Source organism: Kogia breviceps, chromosome 10, assembly GCF_026419965.1.
Source record: "Kogia breviceps isolate mKogBre1 chromosome 10, mKogBre1 haplotype 1, whole genome shotgun sequence".
Classification (NCBI taxonomy): Eukaryota; Metazoa; Chordata; class Mammalia; order Artiodactyla; family Physeteridae; genus Kogia; species Kogia breviceps.
Genome location: NC_081319.1, coordinates 75,395,120 through 75,416,426, shown reverse-complemented (window position 1 = coordinate 75,416,426; position 21,307 = coordinate 75,395,120). Strand labels below are relative to the sequence as shown.

Genomic DNA, 21,307 nt, shown 5'->3' with positions numbered 1-21,307 from the left:
GTTTAGTTTTAGACCTTGACTGTGAGGCTCCGAAAGCCCCAGCCCTGACCTTAAACTCTTGGGGGACCCCGCTTGTGGTAGTGGCCACACTTGCCTCACCTGCTGGTGTGCCTTGACCAGCTGGGAACTGAGCCCAGGTATGAGGGGCCCACAGAAAGTCGGTCAGGTTCTAGACACATCTCTTTTTTTTTCCTTGAAATAACATACATTTATTATCTTACAGTTCTGTAGTTCAGAAGTCTGACACTGATCTCACTGGGCTAAAATGAAAGTGTCAGCAACACTGTGTTCTTTTCTGGAGGTTCTAGGGAAGAATGTTTTCTCGCCTTTCCCAGCTTCTAGAGGCTGCCTGCACTCCCTGGCTCGTGGCCCCTTCCATCTTCAAAGACGGCAGTGGCCAGCCGAGTCTTTCTCACATCATACCACTTTGACCCTGCTTCTCTCATCACATTTCCTTCCCTGACTCCCAGCCACACCTCTTAGAATGGGGAAATCAAATTGCATTTCCAAGAGCTGCCCCCTTGGGAGGAGGGAGCCACCCAGGCCTTCCACTTCTGTCTCTACCACAGCTGCTCGCCATCCACAGGTATTCCAGAGAACAATCGTATTCTTAGAAAGGGCTCCCCTGCTCAAAACAACCACAAACCAACTGAGACAACAGTGGTTCAGAATCAGGGCTGAGTCATGGAATCCGTGAGTTGTGTAGAGTGGGTGCATGAGAGGGTCGGATGGCCCCGGCTCAGATCTGGCTCTGCCCTAACCCGTGTGGGCCTTGGGCAAGCTGCTTCACCTCCCACCCCTCCCCAGCGCTGCTTCTTGGCTTCAGCCAAGCCTCCCATACCCTCCAATAGCACCCCTGCCCCTCACATCCCCATCCTCCCATCCACATCCTATAAATGGCAGGATCAGGATTCTCCACTTTGAGAGCAGTGTGTACAGTATAGTGGTTCAGAGGTCAGCCCTGGAGCAGAGACCCCGGCTTCACCACTTACTCTGAGGCTTTGGGCAAGTTATTAGATCTCTCTCTGTGCCTCAGTTTTCTCATCTGTAAAACGGGGATGGTGATCATACCAATTGCAAGGGGCTATTTTGAGAAGTAGATGAATGAATAATGTATAAGATGCTTAGAAGGGTGCCTGGCCCATTACAAGTGTTCAATAAATTCTACCTAGTCTTATATTATTACTGCTGTTATAGTGATCAACCTGCCAGATTGCTTGCTTCTAAAACTCCTAGGCACACAATAAGAGTAACGATTCATATTGTGGTAACTCAGCTGCAGAAAGGATGCTCCCTAGACCCCAACACTGGTGCAGAGATCAAATAAAATAATGAGAGGGAAGGTCTGCTTGGAAGCATGCCTGTGTTAGTCCCCACCCCACCCCCAGTATAACGTCTTGGTGATCAAAACAGCACTGTCTAGAGAATGTCCCAGGAAATCCTGGTGTCAACACACAGATGCTTAGAAGCCAGTGAGAATTGGGTGGGTTTTAGTGGTAGCTGTTGGGGGTGTCCAGTTATTTCTACTTTTCTTGTTTCTGACTGTGCCAAATCTGCACTCTTACAACCCCCCTCTCCCTCCCCACCCACCCTCTGGCATCTTGGTCTCCAGCCTTAGGCATGGAGCCTGGCAGCCACCACTGAGGAATCGTGTTTGCCTAGAGTGTACGGGACGGGACGGGGCAGCGCTGGGAACTAGATTTTCCGGGGACATGGGGAAAACTCGCCATTTTGGCCCCTTTGAGAGGTGGAGAATCTGGAATGTGCTAGCCGACTTTCTGCCAGGTAGAGCAGCACATAAAGGACTTTGTGTCCCGTTTCTGGGGTGTTCCCTGGAGCCTCCATGTCACAGTCAAGGCCCTCTATGTGGGAATCTTTAAACTCTTGCACTGGACTTCCCTGGTGGCGCAGTGGCTGAGAGTCCGCCTGCCGATGCAGGGGACACGGGTTCGTGTCCCGGTCCAGGAGGATCCCACGTGCCGTGGAGCAGCTGGGCCTGTGAGCCATGGCCGCTGAGCCTGCAAGTCCGGAGCCTGTGCTCCACGACGGGAGAGGCCACAACATTGAGAGGCCCGCGTACTGCAAAAACAAGACAAAACAACCAAAAAAAAAACTCTTGCACTTTTCTCCTAAAGTCATGTGCAAGAGGCAAAGTAACTACCATTCATCCAATGTTCCAGTCAGTAGTATTCTGGTTAGTTGGAATTTTGATCTTTCTTCTCTTTCCCCTCTGGCTATAGAGGAAGAGGAAGTCCCTCGGCCCAGTAAATGGAGAAAGCCCTCCTTTGCCATGGACCATGTAGTAGGAGGTCCACAGTGAGCCCTGCCTCTCAGAGGTGACAGTGTGTGAAATTCTCATCAATGTGTGTTAAGAGTCATGAGAGAGATCGGTTGAGAAAATGTTCTACAAAAGTTCCCACTACTGTAGAAACAGCCCAGAGCACAGGTCCAGCAACTAGAGGAAGCGAAAGGTCCTGTATTGTCTTCCTACGGAGGACGGGACCACATTTGCTGGCACTGTCATTGTTCCCATTGTACAGATGGGAAAACTGAGGCCCAGAGAGGTTAAGTCACATGGCGAGTCAGTGGCAGAGCTGGGATTTGTACTAAGTCAGGTGTGGACCCTACCGTCCTATTTCTGCTCTATCCTCAAGGGCGCATCAGATGGAGCCATGCCCCCAACCATTGATGGTTTGGGAGCTAAAGAAATCTTGGGTTAGAGGAGTCCAGAAGGTGGGTGCTGGGCCACTGGGCAGCCTAATCTGCTCTGGTTGTTCCAGATTAGAAATTCAAACACTCAAGCCAAAAACCAGCTTGTTTTCCTCCCTCTCTCAGAGATAAGCTTTAGCTGGGGCCTTGATCAAGCTCTCAGGGCCCCAAAAGGGAGGGACTTGTTGTGGGAGTGAAGGCTCAGGACCTGTATGGGGAGGATGAGGAGAGAGAGGATTGCTGGCAGCTGAAAGCCTCAGGAGACCCCAAGAAACCGCCCCTGGAGTTCCTCCCAATCCTGCTTCACTTGGTCCCAAAAGCACACGCCCCACCCGTAGGATCTTGTTATATGAGAGGTGCTGGGCTGGGTCTAGCAGGGGCCACTGCGGGGCCTGATTAAACTCAGTTTTCCTGATTAAACTCCATTGGCCCCTGTGCCTTTGATCTCCAGCTCATGGTCTCCCCTCACTTGTCTCCTCTAGACGGGATCTATTATGGAGACAACCGATTTGACACAGTGAGTGAGTCGGGAACCGCCACGCTGAAAGCTCGGCCAAGAGTCCGGCCCCTGCTGACCTTTCTTCCACTGGTGAGTACTGTTCTGCCCTGAGGTCTGTGGGTCTGCTCTGGATGGGCCACCTGGGCTGCCATAGAGGAGGGAGCCCCACCTGCCCTGGCCTGAGTGGTCATCAGCCTCACCCTCTGTCCATTCCCTTCCTTCCTGATGCCAACCCAGGGTGGCTACTGGGAGGAGGCATGGCTCATGGCAGGAAGGCTGGGATTAGGGGTGTCAGCTCCTCCAAGTCAAAATCTAAGGAGAGGTTATGGGGAAGCTGCATGCAGAGGCAATGCAGCAGTGGGTACCTCTAGCTCAGCAGGATTCATATTCCACAATCACCGATGGCTGACTGCTCTGTGCCAGGCCCTGCATTGGATGCTGGGATTCAGAGATGATTGAGCCAGCATTGCTCAAGGAACTCCCTGCCAGTGCAGGGGATGAATCAGTAAACAGACTGTTAGAACATAGGCCCCAGCTACAGGGCGATGATCAAGGAAAGCTTCCTGGAAGAGGTGGCACATGAACTGTCTTGAAGATCAAATAGCAGTGACCCTTGGGAGAAGGGCATTTGGGACCGATTTGTTTGTGGATCTGAAACTGCCAGAAACCAAAAACTCCCTTCTGGAGCCTGTGGTTGGGCTTTTGTTCTCTAAAGGGAAAGACACTCAAAACAACTGCTCTGTGACTGGGTTTTCAGGGACAGCCTAGACCAGCGCCATCCAAGAGAAGTATAATGTGAGCCTCATGTGTAATTTTATAATTTCTAGTAGCTACATGAAAAAGAAATAGGTAAAATTAGTCCAAAGATAATCATTTCAACATTTAATCTATGTAGAAAATACTACTGAGATATTTTACATTCTTTCTTTCATACTAAGTTTTCAAAATTTGGTGTGCCATGTTTAGAGCACACATCCCACTTCTGACTAGCAACATTTCAAGGGCTCAATAGCCACTTGTGGCCAGTGGCTACAGTATGTGACAGCCCAGATTTAGAGCCTAAACTGTCAGCCTCATAAATTCCAGGTTCACTACTGTCTGTGAGACCTGGGTCCCGGTTGAGACAATACAGTCACTGGGGTCACAGCATCCCATACCTTGACTGACCAGGCACCTAATCCTGGTCTGAGTTCTCAGGGGCCTGTTAGACCTCACGGCACCCCATGCCTCAGGCTGGGGCACCCACAGATTCTGTCCAGCACTGCCTAGCACAACCATCTCCCTTGCACCATCACCGATTTTTTCTGGGTTGTCCAAGCTCACCAACCAGACCCCGAGATTCTTTGTGAGAGGGACTGAGTCTTACAGTCTCCTTGCTGCAACCCCAAGGCCTGTGTGTGGAGGGCTGAGCACACAGACCTCTGGGAATACAACTTTAAGTAACTTATTTTCTGCTTACAAAAGCAATTCACGGACATCACAGACGAATAGAGAGAGTACGCCACCAGCAACAAAAAGGTATAAAGCAAATGAGTCCACCCCTAACTTTGTTTCCAGAGATGCATAAAACTGTTACGGGGTTATCTCATCCATACATGCAGATGAAATAATTTTGAGATTTTCTATCGCTGGAGGTGAATTCGATTCTTTCCCTTCACCTACTCCCAGCCCACATACTCAGAATTACAGTGGTGGGCGCCCAGGGCTGACACACCAGTGCCTGCTGCTGGTTGTTAAAATATTTAAGTAAATGGCTGTTTCCTCTTGAGTGGCTCTTGCTGTCCTGGCTCCTCCCTCAGATCTGCACCAGCAAGTAAAGGGTTAATGCAGCACAGCTGAGTTTCTTCTGATGGGCTGGCATCCTGTATACCTGCTCCCACCCACCCACCCACTTTGGGCCCCTTCAGTGATCAGTGCAGGTTCCTGCGTTTCTGCTCTCCTCCCTTCTGGCTTGGGTCCTCTGGTTTGGATCTGGTCAGGGCCAAGCCCAGCATGACTGGGGGAGCTGCACAGGGTTAGGGACTGCTGGCTGGTACTGGCTTGGGAGCAGTCCTTCCGGGCAAGCCTCAGACCCGGTCCCGGGAGACGGGGCTTCTCGCCACCAAACTCACGGCCCCTCACTGGTGAGGACGAGGAAATGAACACACTGTGAACCCACAACTGAAAGGGGCCTTGTCGGGTCCACACCAGCCTCACTTTACATTGGCAGGAACTGAACCCAGAAAGGGAAGGTCATTTCATGCCGTCGGTGCCGGCTGGGTGGCTTGTGTGGTCCTAGCCAGTGGCAGGGCCATGAGATTGTGGCTAACATGTGGGGGACACTTCCTGTGCATCAGGCACCATCCCAAGTGCCTCGCATGTGTTAACAGAGTCATGGGAGCCACCCTCTTGGGAAGATGCTGTTGTGAATCCCCATGTTACAGGTAGAGAAACTGAAGCACAGGACGGGGCAGTAACTTGCTTAAGGACAGGCAGCTCATAAGTGGCAGAGCTGGGATCTGTAGCCAGGCTCCAGGGTCCAAGTTCTATTCAGGCCGTCCTACCTTCCCCTTCACCCACGGCCTAGAAGCTTTTATTCTTCCCTCCTAGCACCAGCCCGCAGCACTGCCTGCATCTCCCGTGTCTGCCTCTCTGAACCCCTGCCTGGCAGCCAGGGCTTTCTGGGCACCAGGGCTTTTGCCTCTGTAGGGCCATAGACCCCTTTGAGAGCATGATGAGGCTATGAGCCACGTGCATATAATTTTGCTTACAGTTCCAGCTGAGGGATCTCAGGCCCCTGGAAGCCCACCTATGATGCACCTTAAGTTCAGGAACCCTGGGCGTGGTGGCCCATATCCCGGGCACATGTTTTACTCTTGACTCAGGTCGTAAGATACAAAGCAACCCCAATATCCTTCATCACCAGCTCCTGGGTTGAGGGGAGTCCGACTCCTCTCCCTTAGGCTCTGGGCTGGGTCCTTTGCTTTCTTCTAGCTGGGGCAGGAGGCCGGGAGAATGAGAGGCAGGAGGACAGAACTGTGGGTTCACACACAGACACACGTGCGCACACCCTGGGCCCCAGCCCCACCGAGTTGGGGCAGGGGTGGGGAGCTGGGTCGAGACCAAGCCCTGCCTGACACTGTCCTAACCAGCTGGACCTTGCCCCTCCCTCTCCTCCCTTCCCACACTCAGGGGGCACCTCCAAGGCCAGGCCACCCTGGGGCAGGGGAGGCTCAAGGCGGCGATGCCCATGACAGGCCCATGCTCTTTCTTGAGCGCCATCCGGGCCGGACCGTCTTCTGGGAGCACTGTCGCTGTCAGTACCTCTCAGGAGCCCGCAGAGGGACGGGTGCGAGAGGGGAGGGCAAGATGAGGCGGAGAAGGGCCACAGCAGATGCTTCTGGCCCCTTCCTGGAGCTTCCTTGCCCTGTTTGAGGTGAAAGTGCAGAGAACGAAGAAATACTGTTCCAGGCAGCCAGCAGCCAAAGGCCAATTATGAAGAGGACCTTGGGATCCCTCAGTGACTGGGATGGGATCTGGATTGATCCTCAGGTAACTGGTACCAGTGCCTGCTCTGCCACTGGGCTGCAGGGTGGCTGAGGGCCAAGCCCTTCCTCTCCCAGGGCCTCTGGCTCCTCACCTACCAGCGGGGGTTATACTGGATGGTCCCCTAGGGTCTCCTCAGCTGTGACTTTCTGTGTTAAAATAACTTGCTAACGGAGGGGCAGGAGGTGGGGTCAGCTCCCTGGAGCCCCCCAGAGACTCCAGGCCCTCTGAAAAGGACGCGCTTCAGTCACCAGGGCCACCCTACTTCCTGCTCTGCAAGCTCCGAGGAACTGCATTAGAATCGCAAACTTCAGAGCTGGGGTAGGGGCGGACCGTAGTGTTCAATAGGATGAGAAAACTGAGGCCCAGGGAGGGGACGGTCCTGCCCAGGCCACACACAGCTCAATGGAGGTGGAGACAGGACCCAAGCCCAGGTGTCCTCCTCTCAATCCAGTCCTGTCTACACCACGTGGGCCTGGGCTGAGTCGGGGAAGGATCCTTTCTCCCCACTTTCTTCTACCTTCAAGGGGGAGCCTGGCCCAGAGCTCAAGCCAGAGCCTGTCCCTAGCTTTTGAGAGCTGAGCTGGTGGAACAACTGGTGGGAGGAAGGTTGTACTTTTCTCTGGGGCTGCCTCTTGGCCTACCGTAGTCTGAAACCAGCCATCTCCAGGGCGATGCATATGAGGAATTAAAAATTAAATGCCAACGTGGCAAATATGGGGAAACTGGCTGGACAGGTCCCCTGGGCTGCCCCAGGCGGTGAGAGCTCCCTGGGTCACCCCACCCTCTGAGTCAGGCAGGCCTGGCAGTGCCTTGGGAGGTGTCAGCCTGGGTTCCGGGCAGGAAGCCTGACTGTTCTGGACCCTGCCCTCTGTGAAACGCAAAGATGCAGCCCGAGTCAGCCAGATTTCTCCTTCCCACTTTTCCACTCCATCCCCCGCTGTGGGAGCTCACCTCTGAACTCAAGGCCCAGGCTCCCTTTGGGGTTGGGGTTTGAGCTCCTTAGGGTGAGCTGGGAAGGGCAGTCCTTATTGGCTTTCGAGTGATTCGCGTGGCTGACGTTAGCTGGGAGGGCTCTCAGGTGGGGGAAGCTCCATGTGTTCCTGGGGGGTGGGTGTCAGAAGCTTGCGGCCAGTGTACGCATGGAGCACCCTCTCCCCACCGTAGCCACCCCCGCCGCCTCTGCCCACCTGGCTCCTCCTCCACGGTGGAGGTCTCAGCCTGAACCTCCAAAGCTCCACCCACACCCTCATCCTTGTCCACACATGGCCACCCCTTGGGCTCAGGGATGTGCACCCCCAGCTTGGGCTGTCCTCAGAAGGACTGACTGGGAAAGAAGCTCTAGAAATGGGCTCAGGGCCATTTAAATGGGAGATTCTAGGGACCTTGGTGCCTGGAGCAGGGTCAAGAACGGGGTGTTGTGGGGTCTTAGGGCATGTCCCTTTGATCCCATGGACTCCTTGCCCTAAAGGAAACCAGAGCAGGGCCCTCTGTAGCTCAGAGTCTAGGGCAGGACCCTGAAACGAGGGTCTAAGAGCAATTCTGGGATGGCAGGCTGGTCTAGAGGAAGACGGCCTCGTTGGTGGAATTCTCTGTTCCCCAGCTTCAAGGGGGTATGAGCTGTGGCAGAGGGTGGAGGGCAGGGCAGGGAAGTAATGGGGCTCTTTTTTTTAATGCTCACTGGTTCCCAGCTTCAGAGAAGCTGCTGTGTGGGGAACACACTCTGTACCCTCACGCTGCCCTGCAAAGCCAGGAAACAACTAACTGGCTGGGCTTCACCCAGCTGGGGACGTTGGGTGCCTGGAGGGGTTTCCTGTGCCTCTCACTCTGGGGGCCTGTCCCCCTGCTCCCCCAGCCTATAGCAGTGTCCCCAGCCGTGCCTGGCTCTGACTCTGACTCAGGGTCATCTCCCTCACCCCCTGCAGCTCCACACCTCACCCTGAGGTGCCCCAGCCAGGCTACTGGAGGAATCTGGTGAGGAAGTTTGCATTCCACAATGTGTCACTAAGGCATCGAGCTGGCCTGTGTCCAAGGTCAACCGTGTGTGGCCCATTGGCCAAGCCCCTGGTGACCCACCCTTGAGGGTTGCCTGGGTTCTGAGGAATCCCAGGCATGAGGATGTGTGTGTCCCAGGCCCAGGGAGGCCAAGGGGGCAGGGCTGGGCCCATGGGTGGGGTAAGGCTGTCCCCTGAGCCCTTGGTGGTGCAGCAAGGGGCTAGCAATGGGCTCTGACCCCCTGTAACATTAAGGGGGAGACAACCTCATCCTGAATAGTGAATGCTTTCCTCCCTTCCTCCTTCCTTCTTTCCTTCCTCCTTCTCTTCAACTCTGAAATGTCTGTGGTTGAAAGGGCAGTAGGAGATTCCTAGCTACCTGACCCTGACTACGGGGAAGCACCCATGTATCTCTTCAGGTCCAGCCGGGCAGACATATCCCAGGAGCTGTGCCCAGGCAGAGTGTCCATGGACTCAGGCCACCGCTCACCTACTGAGCCTTGTTAGGGCCTGAGGGCCAGGAGCCCGGGGAAATGCCCTTCCTTGAGTGCTTCTCTGCAGGATCTCTTTAGGTGTGGGGTGTCACAACAAACCTAAGGGAGGTGGGATCAACCCCATCTTACAGATGAGAAAACTGAGCCTCAAAAGGCGAGAGAGGGGCACACTTCCTGACCACTGACCTTGTGTCCGATTCTGTCTTTGAGATGATGGAGTTAAATTAAGATTGCCAATCTGGGGACTTCCCTGGTTGTCCAGTGGTTAAAACTCTACATTTCCAGTGCAGGGGGCACAGGTTTGATCCCTGGTGTGGGAACTAAGATCCCGCGTGCCGCGTGGTGTGGTAAAAAAAAAAAAAAAATTGCCAATCTGGTTTGCCTGCCTATAAAATCCATGCTCTTTCTTCTTGATTATAAGAATTATTAAAAAAAAAAAACCCAGGGGCTTCCCTGGTGGAGCAGTGGTTGAGAATCTGCCTGCTAATGCAGGGGACACGGGTTCGAGCCCTGGTCTGGGAGGATCCCACATGCCGCAGAGCAACTAGGCCCGTGAGCCACAACTACTGAGCCTGCACGTCTGGAGCCTGTGCTCCGCAACAAGAGAGGCCGCGATGGTGAGAGGCCCGCGCACTGCGATGAAGAGTGGCCCCCGCTTGCCACAACTAGAGAAAGCCCTCGCATAGAAACGAAGACCCAACGCAGCAAAAATAAATAAATTAATTAATAAACTCCTACCCCCAGCATCTTCTAAAAAAACCAAAACTATGTACAGTGTGCTTTTTTAAATTATGAAGGAAACAGAAGTTCATTGTTAAGAACTGAAAATAGAGACAAATAGAAGGAAGAAAATATATATAAATATTCTTGGAATGGCACTTCTGCCCCCAGCCTCCCTGCCAGCTAATCATTGCTGGGTGACTTTTCAATATATGAGGCTGTGAGGGATTTTAAAAGGCTGCTTGACTGAGCTGGGGAGCTGGCTTGCACCCCTCTGTGAGGTGCATGAGATGACCAGTGATCTTAGCTTCTGGGTGCTGTCCGGGTGTGGAGACGCAGAAGGCCTGAGGCCCAGTTCCATGGGGACTGCCCCATCTGGCAGGGCCAGGGCTGGACTCTACCCCAGGCACTGAGCAAGGGCTGCTCTGTGGCAGCAGTGCCGGGAGTGGCCATGGCTTCAGTAGTTATGGTGCGTGGGCTCAGTAGTTGTGGCCTGCGGGCTCTAGAGCTCAGGCTCGGTAGTTGTGGCACACAGGCTTAGTTGCTCTGCGGCATGTGGGATCTTCCCGGACCAGGGCTCAAACCCGTGTCCCCTGCATTGGCAGGCGGATTCTTAACCACTGCAACACCAGGGAAGTCCCCAGAATTCTTTAAGAACAGGAAGATGGGTTGTTTGTTGCCCTCAAATGGCCAGAGAGTAATTCTGAGATTGCCCTTGGTAACCCAGGGTCTTGTGGATATTTCTGAAACATCTACCTTGAATCCCCCTTCTTATATATTAAACCATTAAGTCTAGAGTGTTGGCACCATCAGCCCATCAGTGAGTAACAACTTGGCTTACTATGTGTCCCGCTTTGGGGGATTCGTGTAAAACATGTCCCTGGGCTCCAAGGAGCAACCACATCTTATTGGAGGAACTGGAGGAATATCTAGAGAGCAAACAGAAGTCCTCCCTATGGGGCCTGGGTGTGGGTTGCTCTGAACAGGGTAGGTCAGTGTGGGCTGGTGCAGACAAGGGATGGCTCCTTAGGAATAACAACAAGAGCTAACATTTATTGGGCTTTCACTACATGCCAGGAGCTAAGTGCTTTTTGTGCATTGCATCACTTAATCCTCACAGCTTCCCTAGAATAGGTAAATTCTATTTTCATCACAGTTTCATAGTCAGGGAAACTGAGAGTTTACGTCACTGGCACAGTCATACAGCTAGTAGGTGGCAGAACCGGAATTCAAATCCAGGCAGTCTGGCTCCAGAGCTTCCCCTTCCCTGCTACCATCTTTCTAGAGGGGCTCAGCGAATCCTTGCAGGATGAGAGACTTAGACTTTAGAGAAGCAAAATACCCAGGGGTGGGAGCTCCAAAGACCTGGGTTTGACAGCACTGGTCATGTGACTATAGACAACTTACCAAACATTTCTGAGCCTCCGCAGTCTCTGACAAACGGGGATAGCTTCTTCAGAGTGGTGTGATGGCGATCATATGTTTAGAGCACAGAGCAATGGGTGATATTGTTAGAAATGGAGGGTGGGAAGAGGAGCACAGCCTGACCAACACCCAGCATCAGGGATGAACGTGAACCAGATGTGTGGGTTGGAAAGATCCTGGAGAGGGAGTTGGTCCAGCTCGAATGCAGGATGGCTGTAACATTGGCTGGGAAGGATGAGGCCAGGGTGTTGAGGACCTTGAAAGTGACGATAAAAGGCTCCACAGCTCCTCCAAACGACAGGTGTGTGGACGTTGTTGACATATGGAAATGTGTGTTTGGGGGAAAAAAAAAAAGAATGTAAAATAGTATGTACAAACCGACAGCTGTGTAAACGCATTATGGTCTGCCAAGCTTAGAGATCAGAAGGGCATCTGCAGTGCTGTGATTCTCCAGTTCACCACTTTTTACTTAGGTACTTTTCTGTAAATACCTAATGAAAACTAAGAGTGAACAGGAGGCCAGGCTGAGGGGTTTGGCTTTTTATCTTGTGGCCATCCCTGGGGAGTCACGCAGAATTGTTTTGTTTGTTCTGTTCTAACTGAGATACAATTTATATACAGTTGATTCTCATTATTTGCGGATTCTGTATCTGCAAATTCGCCTACTTGCTAAAATTTATTTGTAACCCCCCAAATCAGTACTCAAGATGCTTTGGACCTAAGCAGAGTAGTGAAAAATTTGAGTCACCTGATGCACACGGGCCCTGCTGAGGTCGAACAAGATACTTTGCTTTCTTGTTTCAGCCCTCATGCTGTAAATAAGCATCCTTTTCTATTTAGTGCCATGTTTTTCCTATTTCTTTGCTTTTTGTTGGTGATTTTGCTATTTAAAATGGTCCCCGAGCATAGGGCTGATGTGCCATCTGACATCCCTACATGCGAGGAGGCTAGGTGAGGTGCCTTACAGAGAAAATACGTGCGTTAGGTAAGCTAGCTCCGAAGGTGTGAGCTCTGGTGCTGTTGGCCATGAGTTCAGTGTCAGGGAGTCAACAATAGATATTAAATGAGGTCTCTTTAAACAGAAACACGCATAAAACAAAGTTATGTATTGATCAGCCGATGAAAGTGCCTTGACCAAGGTTTACAGGAACCTAAACCTGTATTTCCCTCGGGCATTTTGATCCAGTTTTTGCTAATTGAGTGTTCGCAGCAACTTTACAGACCCTAACTACCGCCAATAACAAGACTTGACTATATCATAAAATTCACGCTTTTAAATGAGCCCTTTTATATTTTAATAGACTCACAAGGTTGTGCAACCATCACTGGATTTTCCAGCAATAAAATGGCCTCACGGAGCAGCGATTTAAGAACCACCTGTCTTTCCCTGTCCCCTAACTGTTCTGCTCTCTTTCAGGATGCCCAGGAGAACCATGGACTGGCTGTACCCACCCCCTCTGTCCCAGACAACTTTGCAGACAAACAAATGACAGGTAAGAAGACCCTAGGCTTGGGGCTTGTCCATCTTTCTTTTTTTTCTCCTTAACTCCAAGCATCTGGTCCCCCCTCCCCAGCTGGTGAGAAAGCTGGAGTCCCCAGACCTCTTGGCTGCTGGCTGTTGTGGGTGGGAGATGAGGAGAGCCACAGTTGGCTAAGGCCCAGTGGGGGAAGGATGATGAGGGCTGAGGCCAGAGCAGGAACAAGTTCAGCGTGAGTGGTAGAGAGAACCCTGGAGTCAGGCAGACCCAGCTTCGAGTCCCAGCTCCCCTGCATACTAGCTTCGCTCCCTGGGGCAAATCACTTAACCGCTTGCGCCTCCGTATCTTCCAATGAGCCATGGGCAAGACAATTCCAGTTCTGGAAGAGTAAACTAAGTACTGGATGGGATGCAAGTCACTTCTTGTCATACCCTGCTCAAAACCCACCAGTGACTTCCCTTGTCACCCGATGGAAGGGTCCTTGCCAGGACTGCCAGAATCTGGCCCTACCTGGCCTCATCTCCTGCCGGCTTTCCCGTCTCCCTGCTGCTCCTTCAATATCCAGGCACATTTCCACCCTCAGGTCTTTGCGCGGCAGTTCCCACTGTCCTGACTGCTCTTCCCCTGCACATGTGCACAGCTCTCGCCTCCCTCTTTCCCTCTTTGCTCCAGTGTCACCTTCTCAGCCAGGTCTTTCCTGACCACCGTATTCACATTGCACCCCTACCACCCCTCCTGGGTCTCCCCCATATTACTCATCATCTAATGTGGTAGTAATTTACTAATATATTATGTTTATTCCCTGTCTCATTGTCCCATTAAAACACAAGCTCCATGAGAGCCAGTATTTTGACTATTTTTTGGTTTGTCTTTTACGGCTGTGTCCCAGCTCCTAACACTTGGGTGCTCAATGGGTGTTGGTTTCCCCCTCCCTACTCTCCGCTTGGCGTTTGTTTTGAAGTCAGACAGCTGGGAGGAGCCCTTCAGAGCTGCACATTCCCAGGTTTGTTTCTCTCTGCCCTAGAAATTGAGAGGAGGAGAGGTGAAGGACATGTGCCCCTCAGAGAGAAGTAATCAGGGCATCCTGGTGGCCTGCAGACAACAGGGAGGGGGCAGGGACTGGGGCCAAGAAGCGAGGGATGTGAGCTGCTGGGGCCAGGGGGGCGCAGCATCTCTCTGGTGCCTCGGTCGTCAAGGTCACCTCATTTCCACAGACCCCCATCCATCCTGCAGTCCAGAATCTGTTCCAGAAGTCCTCTGTGAGGTGGAAAGCTGGGTTCTTGGTAGATTCAGGATCTTTAGAAAGCGGGAGTTGCTCATGCAAATTTCTCCCTCCCAAACTTTCACCCAGACTTCCTTACTGAGGTCTCCAGGCCCCTGCCCCAATCCATGACTTCCTATCTCTGCCACCTTCCCTGTCGTCTTACGCTGAATGAAAAGGTAAGCACAGGTGGTAGTAGTCAAAGCGATTACCATTCATTAAGCACCTACTATGGGCCTAGCACCTGATAAGCTCTTGCCATGCATTTACATGAATTCTCTTGCTTAATCCTCACAACAGCTTTATGAGGTAAATGCTGACATCATTCCCATTTTTCAGATGATGAAACTGAGGCTCAGCAAGGTTAATGAGTGTGTCTCAGGTTACACATTTAGTAAGTGGAAGAGCTGGGATTTGAACCCTGGCCTTTCTGGCTTTGTACCAGCCAAGGCACCTGTAAGAAACACTTGGTGCACTTGAAGGGCCTAACTGAAGAGAGTTTAGTAAAGGGATTATATACAGGACTGTGAGCGGGGCAGAGAAGGGTGAGCCTCGGGAGCCTATGGAGAAGATTTAGCACAGGCTCCAGAGGCTGTGCCAGGGACAGGCAGGGGGCCCTCCCTAGAAAGAAGAGGGTCACTCCCAGGAGAGCTCAGGAGACTCGAGACATGGCTGCTCCTCACGTGGTGTTCAAAAGGAAAGGCATGGGGCTTCCCTGGTGGCGCAGTGGTTGAGAGTCTACCTGCCGATGCGGGGGACACGGGTTCGTGCTCCAGTCCGGGAAGATCCCACATGCCGCAGAGCGGCTGGGCCCGTGAGCCATGGCCACTGGGCCTGCGCATCCGGAACCTGTGCTCCACAATGGGAGAGGCCACAACAGTGAGAGGCCCGCGTACTGCAAAAAAAAAAATAAAAGCAAAGGCACGAAACTGGCCAGCTACTCTCTCAGGAGCCCACCCCGCCCTGCCTTGGACACTCAGAGATGGGCAAGCCCGGCTGCCTTCTCACCCTTCTCATCTCTGCCTCTCCCTCCTTCCAGGCACCAGCAGGCTCGTCAACGGCAACCTCCGATTATACAGCTCTGTGGGGGACCTAAGGCCCGGGCACTATGGCCAGGACTTGCTCATCCCCCCGCCACCCCCGGGCCCAGCCCCAGCACCACCCCGAGACACTCCACAGCCTCAAGAGGAGCCCTCACCACCACCTCCACCTTCCACAGCTCCCCCGCCTCCCCCGCTGCTGCTGGAACCCCCGTCCCCACCCAGCATGGCTCCACCTCTGCCCCCAGTAATGGGGGCCCTATCCACTGCACCCTGCCTTGCCTCTCCAGTCACACCCACCCCTCCGGACTTCATTCCCCCTGCCCCCCCGCTACCCTTTTTGCCAGCCCCGGCTCCCCCAGCTCCAGGGTCTCCTCATACACCGGGGACTCACCCCTTCCCCGCTGTGGGTGTCACCAAGTGGAAATCAGAGGTAGCTCTGAATGACAGGCAGCCAGAGGCCCCCAGAGGCAGCCCCCCCAGGAGCCCCGCTGAGCCCAAGGGGAGCCTCCTGGGACCGGAGACCCACTTCACCTTCCCCAGCTCGCTCAAGGTGCCTCCCCCAACCCCAGTCAGGACTTCATCCATCTCCACTCAGGAAGAAGCACAAGGGGCTCTTCCTGAGGAAGGAGAGGTCACCAAGAAGGCCCCCAGTCGACTCCCACTGCCTCCCAGCTTCCACATCCGCCCCGCGTCCCAGGTCTACCCCGACAGGGCCACTGAGCCAGACCATCCCGAGGAGCCCAGGGCTACGGCACCAGCCAGTCCGAGGCCGGGCCAGCCCCAGGCCTGGACAAGTGAACAAGCTGAGACTTCACCTCCAGCCCCTCCCCTGCCCCCTCCTCCACCCCCACTCCCTCCCCCAGCGTCCCCCCTGCCCCCAGCTGCCCCTCCTTTGCCATCTGCTGAGAAGGCAGCCCCTCGACCAGCTGGGGTTATGAAAAGACCCAAGTCCAGCTCTCCTGCTCCCAAACCCAAACTTGACCCCCCCAGCCCGGAGGACACAGCCTCTTCAGAGTCCGTGGACTGGCGGGATCCCAGCCAGATGGCAAAGCTGCGGAACGAGCTGTCAGCCTATCTCTGTGGCTCCAGGAGAGAGGACCGGTTTGCCAGTCATAGACCAGGCCCAACTGCAGCCTCTCAGGGAAAGGAGAGCCAGAAGGGCCCCAGCCTGCCCGAGAAGGAGGCGCCCCCAAGTGTGCCTGAGGAGAGTCCTTGCAGCCAGCCAGAGAGGAAGGCCGCCACCAGCCTGACCCTCCCTCCTGTGGACTACATCCCCCAAGACTCGCCAACTCCTAGCATCTGGCAGATCCGGAATAAGTTGGAGGCCCAGCTTTCCTCATCAGCAGAGAAGGAAGCCAAGCCCAGCAGAGGGTCTCTGCCTCCCAAACCTCAGCTAGAAGGGGTAAGAATCTTTGAAAACAGGGCTGATAATGGCAAATTCTCCAAGCCCGTGGCCAAGAATCTGCCACCTCTATCCACCACCCCTCTGCCAACCACACCACTCCAGTCCAAGGCCACACCTGGACCAGCCACACCACCCAGGGCCACACCTGAGCCAGCCACACCTGGACCAGCCACACCACCCAGGGCCACACCCGAGCCAGCCACACCTGGACCAGCCACACCACCCAGGGCCACACCTGGACCAGCCACACCACCCAGGGCCACACCCGAGCCAGCCACACCTGGACCAGCCACACCACCCAAGGCCACACCCGAGCCAGCCACACCTGGACCAGCCACACCACCCAAGGCCACACCTCTACCCACCACATCATCCCAACTGATAGCAGAGAAGAACCGAGTCCCAGCTGGGCAGTGGGAGAAGCCAGAACATCAAGAACTTGCAGTGCCCTCCAAGCCAGAGGCAGAAGGGCGCTCCTTAGAGACCAGTAAGCCTACACAGGGAGCCCTCTCATCTCCAGCCCTCCCCGCAAAGATATCCCCTGGCCGAGAAGAGGTGCCATTTCTCTATAAGCCCCATCGCAGCCAGAACAGCCCCAGCAGAGATGTGGCCATGGTGATGCCCACCCTGTCCAGAGGAGAGGCTGTAGGGTCAGGGGAGCCTGTGGAGGTGAAGGAGCCCCAGAGGCTGCCAGCCAAACCCCCTGCCTCAGCCCAGCCTGCTGAGGAACTCCTCAGGCATCCAGTGACAGGGGAGGTGGTGGAGCAAGGCTCCCCGATGGCTCTGCTCCTTGCAGCCAGGCAGAGGGCACAGAAGGGGAGGTCCAGAGGGGCTGCCCTGGGCCGGTCCTCCCTGTCAGGGAGTCTCCGTGGCCACAGCCAGCCCGGGGCAGGCTCTGACAGCATCTTCTACAACGACGGCCAGCCCAACTCCTTCACGGTGGTCCCCAAGGTACCCAAGGAGACTGAGAACGACCCCCAGCTAACCTCGCCAGGACAGCCCAAGGTACCCAGTCAGTGGAAGCCCCAGCCCCGCAGAGACCCAGAGGGCACGGAGCCCAGCCGCGGGTACAGCTGTACAAAGATGGAGCCGCGGGCCTCCGTGGCCTGGGAAGGACCAGCGCCCTCCAGCCTCCCCCAGGGCCGCCTGCTGCCCAAGTCCTTCTCTTCCCCTCCTTCTCCTTCCCACAAGAGGGAGGAGGAGGAGTTCAACTTTGAGGTCATCCCACCACCGCCAGAATTCAGCAATTACCCCGAGCCCCCGCCCCACGCCCTGCAGTATCTGGGGCGCCGGGGCTCCCCTCCCCGGAACAACTTCTCAGACTTGGGGCAGCTCGCGGACGCGGGCCCCGCTCGTGGCTTCTCGCGCTTTCCCGCCAGTGCGGGCCCCTCCGGGGCCGCCAGGGGCCTGGACAATTTCTCGGGCAGGAGCCGTTCGCTTATCAAGAAGCGCCTGTACGTCGTCGGGGAGACCCACCGCAGCCCCAGGCTGCCCCAGGGCGGCACTGGCCGCAGCCCGACCTCCCCCAGCTGCTTCGGCCCGCAGCCCAGAGGTCCCTTCGCAGCGCCTGGAGGCCCGGAGATGCGGCGCGTCAACTCGACGGGCCGCGCGCACCCCGCCGTCCTGCACGCGCGGAAGACGCCCCTGGAGGGCGCCCACCGCGGAGAGGCCAAGTACAAAGCGCCCGGCGGCGGCGGCGGCAACTGCGGCGACTGCGGCTGCGCCCCGGCTACCCGCAGGTGAGTTGCGGACCAGGGTGATGGCGGGAGCCTGGGCTGGGACGCCAGGGGAGAGAGAGGCTCTCCCCTGGACCACGGGGGAGCTGGCCAGGCCACGGCCATCAGTCTGGGACATTTGGTTTTCTCCCCTCTGGCTCTCAGGGCACAGAGAAGGGGGAAGGAGGCACACTTCACCTGGAGAGGGCGCCTTTGGTGCTTTATCTGCTTCCTTATCTCCCGTTATCTCCTCTGTTTTCTCTTTTCCCCTCCTCCTGCTTTCCCCACCAGCTCCCTCTTCTCTCTCCTCTCTCGGACTCCCTGGAGGCCCAGCGTGGGGTGGGGGGAGACCTGAGTGGTCCTTGGGTGCTGGCAGTTCCCGTCAGAGAGATGCATCCAGAGCCAGGCTAGGAGGGATGAGGGGTTCTGAGCAGAAGGGTATGAGGCAGGTACTCTGGCGTCAGGGCCTAGACAGGAGGGACGTCCTGTGTTTGGTGAGTCAATACTGGGGTCCCACTCTGGGGATGGTAAGCCCTGAGCTTGTGGGGCAGCTCCATGGCACTGAGCCACGCCCTTCCTCTTGTGCCCTGGGGGAGATGGAAGGGGTGTTGGTTAACCAGATATTAACCTCATCTCTCTCCTGCTCCCCACCAGGTCTCCCCACAGCAACCCCCACTATGGAAGCTCCATCAACACATTCACCGTGAGGCCCGGGACCCAGCATCCCATCTCCTATGCCTACTCAGGGGCCCATCGGAAGGCCCCATCCTGAGCCCAGGGTTTTCTCAGTTCCTCTCCAAGGGGTGGGATCCAGGCACTTGTTTTTGTGGGGGTGGGAGGGACACAGCAGGTGTTAAGTAGCCTCACTCAGACCCAGAGGAGTCTGTTTCCCAAAGACAGACAGGGGGACAAAGAGTGAAGCAGTGGCCCCAGGAAGAGTAAGATTGAACTTCTGTTTCCCAAAGCACTGGTGTGGCTGTGGACTGTCTGCAGATGGGGGTGGGAGGGGGAAGGAGGGAGGAGAGGAGGGACCTTTAAGGAGCTGGAGCCTGAGTTTTCACTGTCTGGTACTATTTGCTTTAGCAAGGCTTATTGAAAGCAGTTTTCCAAGCAGGCCTACTGAGCAGGTTCTAAAAGCAAGGGCTGGAGCGCTCGCTCAGAATGGGAACCCATCGGGATGGCTGTGATTGCTGGTCGGGCCCTCATGAGGGGCTGAGGCCCAGCCCTGTCTGGGTTGGGGGTGCAGGGTGCTACAGGTTGACCTCCTCAGCCTCCACCAGTCCACCAGGTGCCACTCCCAGAGGCGACACCTGGGGTTCCTAGCATAGAAGCCACATTGAGGTGTGAGCAGGGATATGCATGCACAACATGTCGAGAAGGTACTGGAACAAAGTGCTTTGCATTGACCAAGGGTGGGGATAGGGGTACTGGTGGTTCATTTCTCCCTGGCCCTGAGCTACAGGAAGGCCTAGAGAGAGAAGATGTGGCAGGTTTGGGATGGAAGACAGAGGATTAAGGCTTGCTTTTCTATTCAGACCCAGGCAGCCATGATTTGGGGGGATCGGGCCCAAGGAGCCAGAAAGCCTGGGGCTTGACCCCAAAGGCCTTACATGGCCAGGTCCTGTATGGGATTTGGAGGGGCATCATTCCCAACCACCCCTCCCAACCCCAATACTACAGGTCTCCAATATTACTGAGGCCTTAGAATGTGTAACCAAGATGCCAGAAGGCCTTGTAGAGTAGAAGGTGACAGAGATGGGAACAGAGGTCTGAGAGGAGTTTGCTGCAAGTATGGAACGTGTTTTGGAAAAGTCAGGAGTGGCAGGACTGGGCCAGTTCAGAGCAGGGGAGCCCTATCAGTAGGGTGACCATTTGTACTTTGCTCGGAAGTCTGGGTTTATGCCTGTTTTCCAGTGAGTGAGAACCCCTTCCACTTTCAAAAAAGTCCTGGTTTAGATAACATATGGTCACCAGACGTATCAGGAAACAATATTCTTTGGTCAATCTTCTGTCTTCAGGTCTTGGTGGGCCGAATTCCTGGGGCCAGGCCAAGGAAGGCTACCTGGGTAAGGAGGAAGGGCAGGGGGTGCCCACCTCAGAGGAGCAGGCTGGTGGGGGCAGCCAGGAAGCAGTTCCCTTTGGGGGCACGATGGTGGACCTCTATGATTTGTGCTAACCAGCCAAGGTACTGGGGTGTGGGGATAGCAGATGACCACTTCAGGGAAAGAGAGTGCAGGGGTGGGTGGGCACCCTGATGGGGCAGGATCTGTTTACCTGTGTCTAAGAAGCGAACGCCACCCCAGTGCCAGCACTGGCTCTATATATATGTATGTATTTTCCCCGTACGATGTTTTATAAAAGAGTTCACTAATTTCTCTGCTGTGTTAAGGCTTGAGGGGTGGGGTGCGGATTCCCAACTGTATCTTGCTCTGGGGTGGGCAGGGAAGGACTGAATCGCACTTGGCTTGGGAAATAAACAGGCCAGCTTGGATGGCCTCCAGCTCTGTGGCTATGGATTGATGACGGGGAGCTACTGGGATATGATCGGAGGTTGGGGGAGCTCAGCTGGGGAAGGCTGAGCGCAGGGTGGTGGCTGAACTGGAGCCATTATGCTGGACCCAACTCTCTCTCTGACCCTTAGGTTTTCTCATTCTCCAAGTCCTTCAAGGGGAAGGAGCAGAGCTGAAGTCTGGTGATGACAAAATGTGCCCTTAAGCAAGTCTCTGACTCTCTGAGCCTCAGTTTCTTCTTCTGTACAGTGAGCGTGATAACCTACCTCATAAGGCTGTTGTGAAGACTAGAGACAGTCATGCGTTCATTTAACAAGGATTTGAGTGACTACTAGATGGCAGGCGCTGTGCTTAGCACGGATATACAGCCATCAACACACTGACACGCCTCCTGCCCCATCGCAAGACTGCAGTCTCGTGGAGGAGAGAGTATGGAAGGAACGCACAGAAGCAGCCTCTATTATAATAAGTGGTAGGAAGGGAAGGAACAGGGACTCTATGAGAATAACTAGAGGGTGGGAGAGAGAGG

At 54.9% G+C, this 21,307-nt stretch overlaps 1 protein-coding gene across 1 annotated transcript in view; it reads left to right on the top strand.

The window, feature by feature from the left end:
* Positions 1 to 20,764, top strand: part of C10H6orf132 (chromosome 10 C6orf132 homolog) — a 28,038-nt gene extending 7,274 nt beyond the window's left edge. The window contains exons 2-5 of the mRNA XM_059075642.2: positions 3,192 to 3,298; positions 12,784 to 12,859; positions 15,145 to 18,292; positions 18,923 to 20,764. Coding sequence (XP_058931625.1) covers positions 3,192 to 3,298; positions 12,784 to 12,859; positions 15,145 to 18,292; positions 18,923 to 19,040 — 3,449 coding nt within the window. The 3' untranslated portion in view covers positions 19,041 to 20,764. The remainder of the gene's footprint in view (positions 1 to 3,191; positions 3,299 to 12,783; positions 12,860 to 15,144; positions 18,293 to 18,922) is intronic.
* Positions 20,765 to 21,307: the final 543 nt, after the last annotated feature.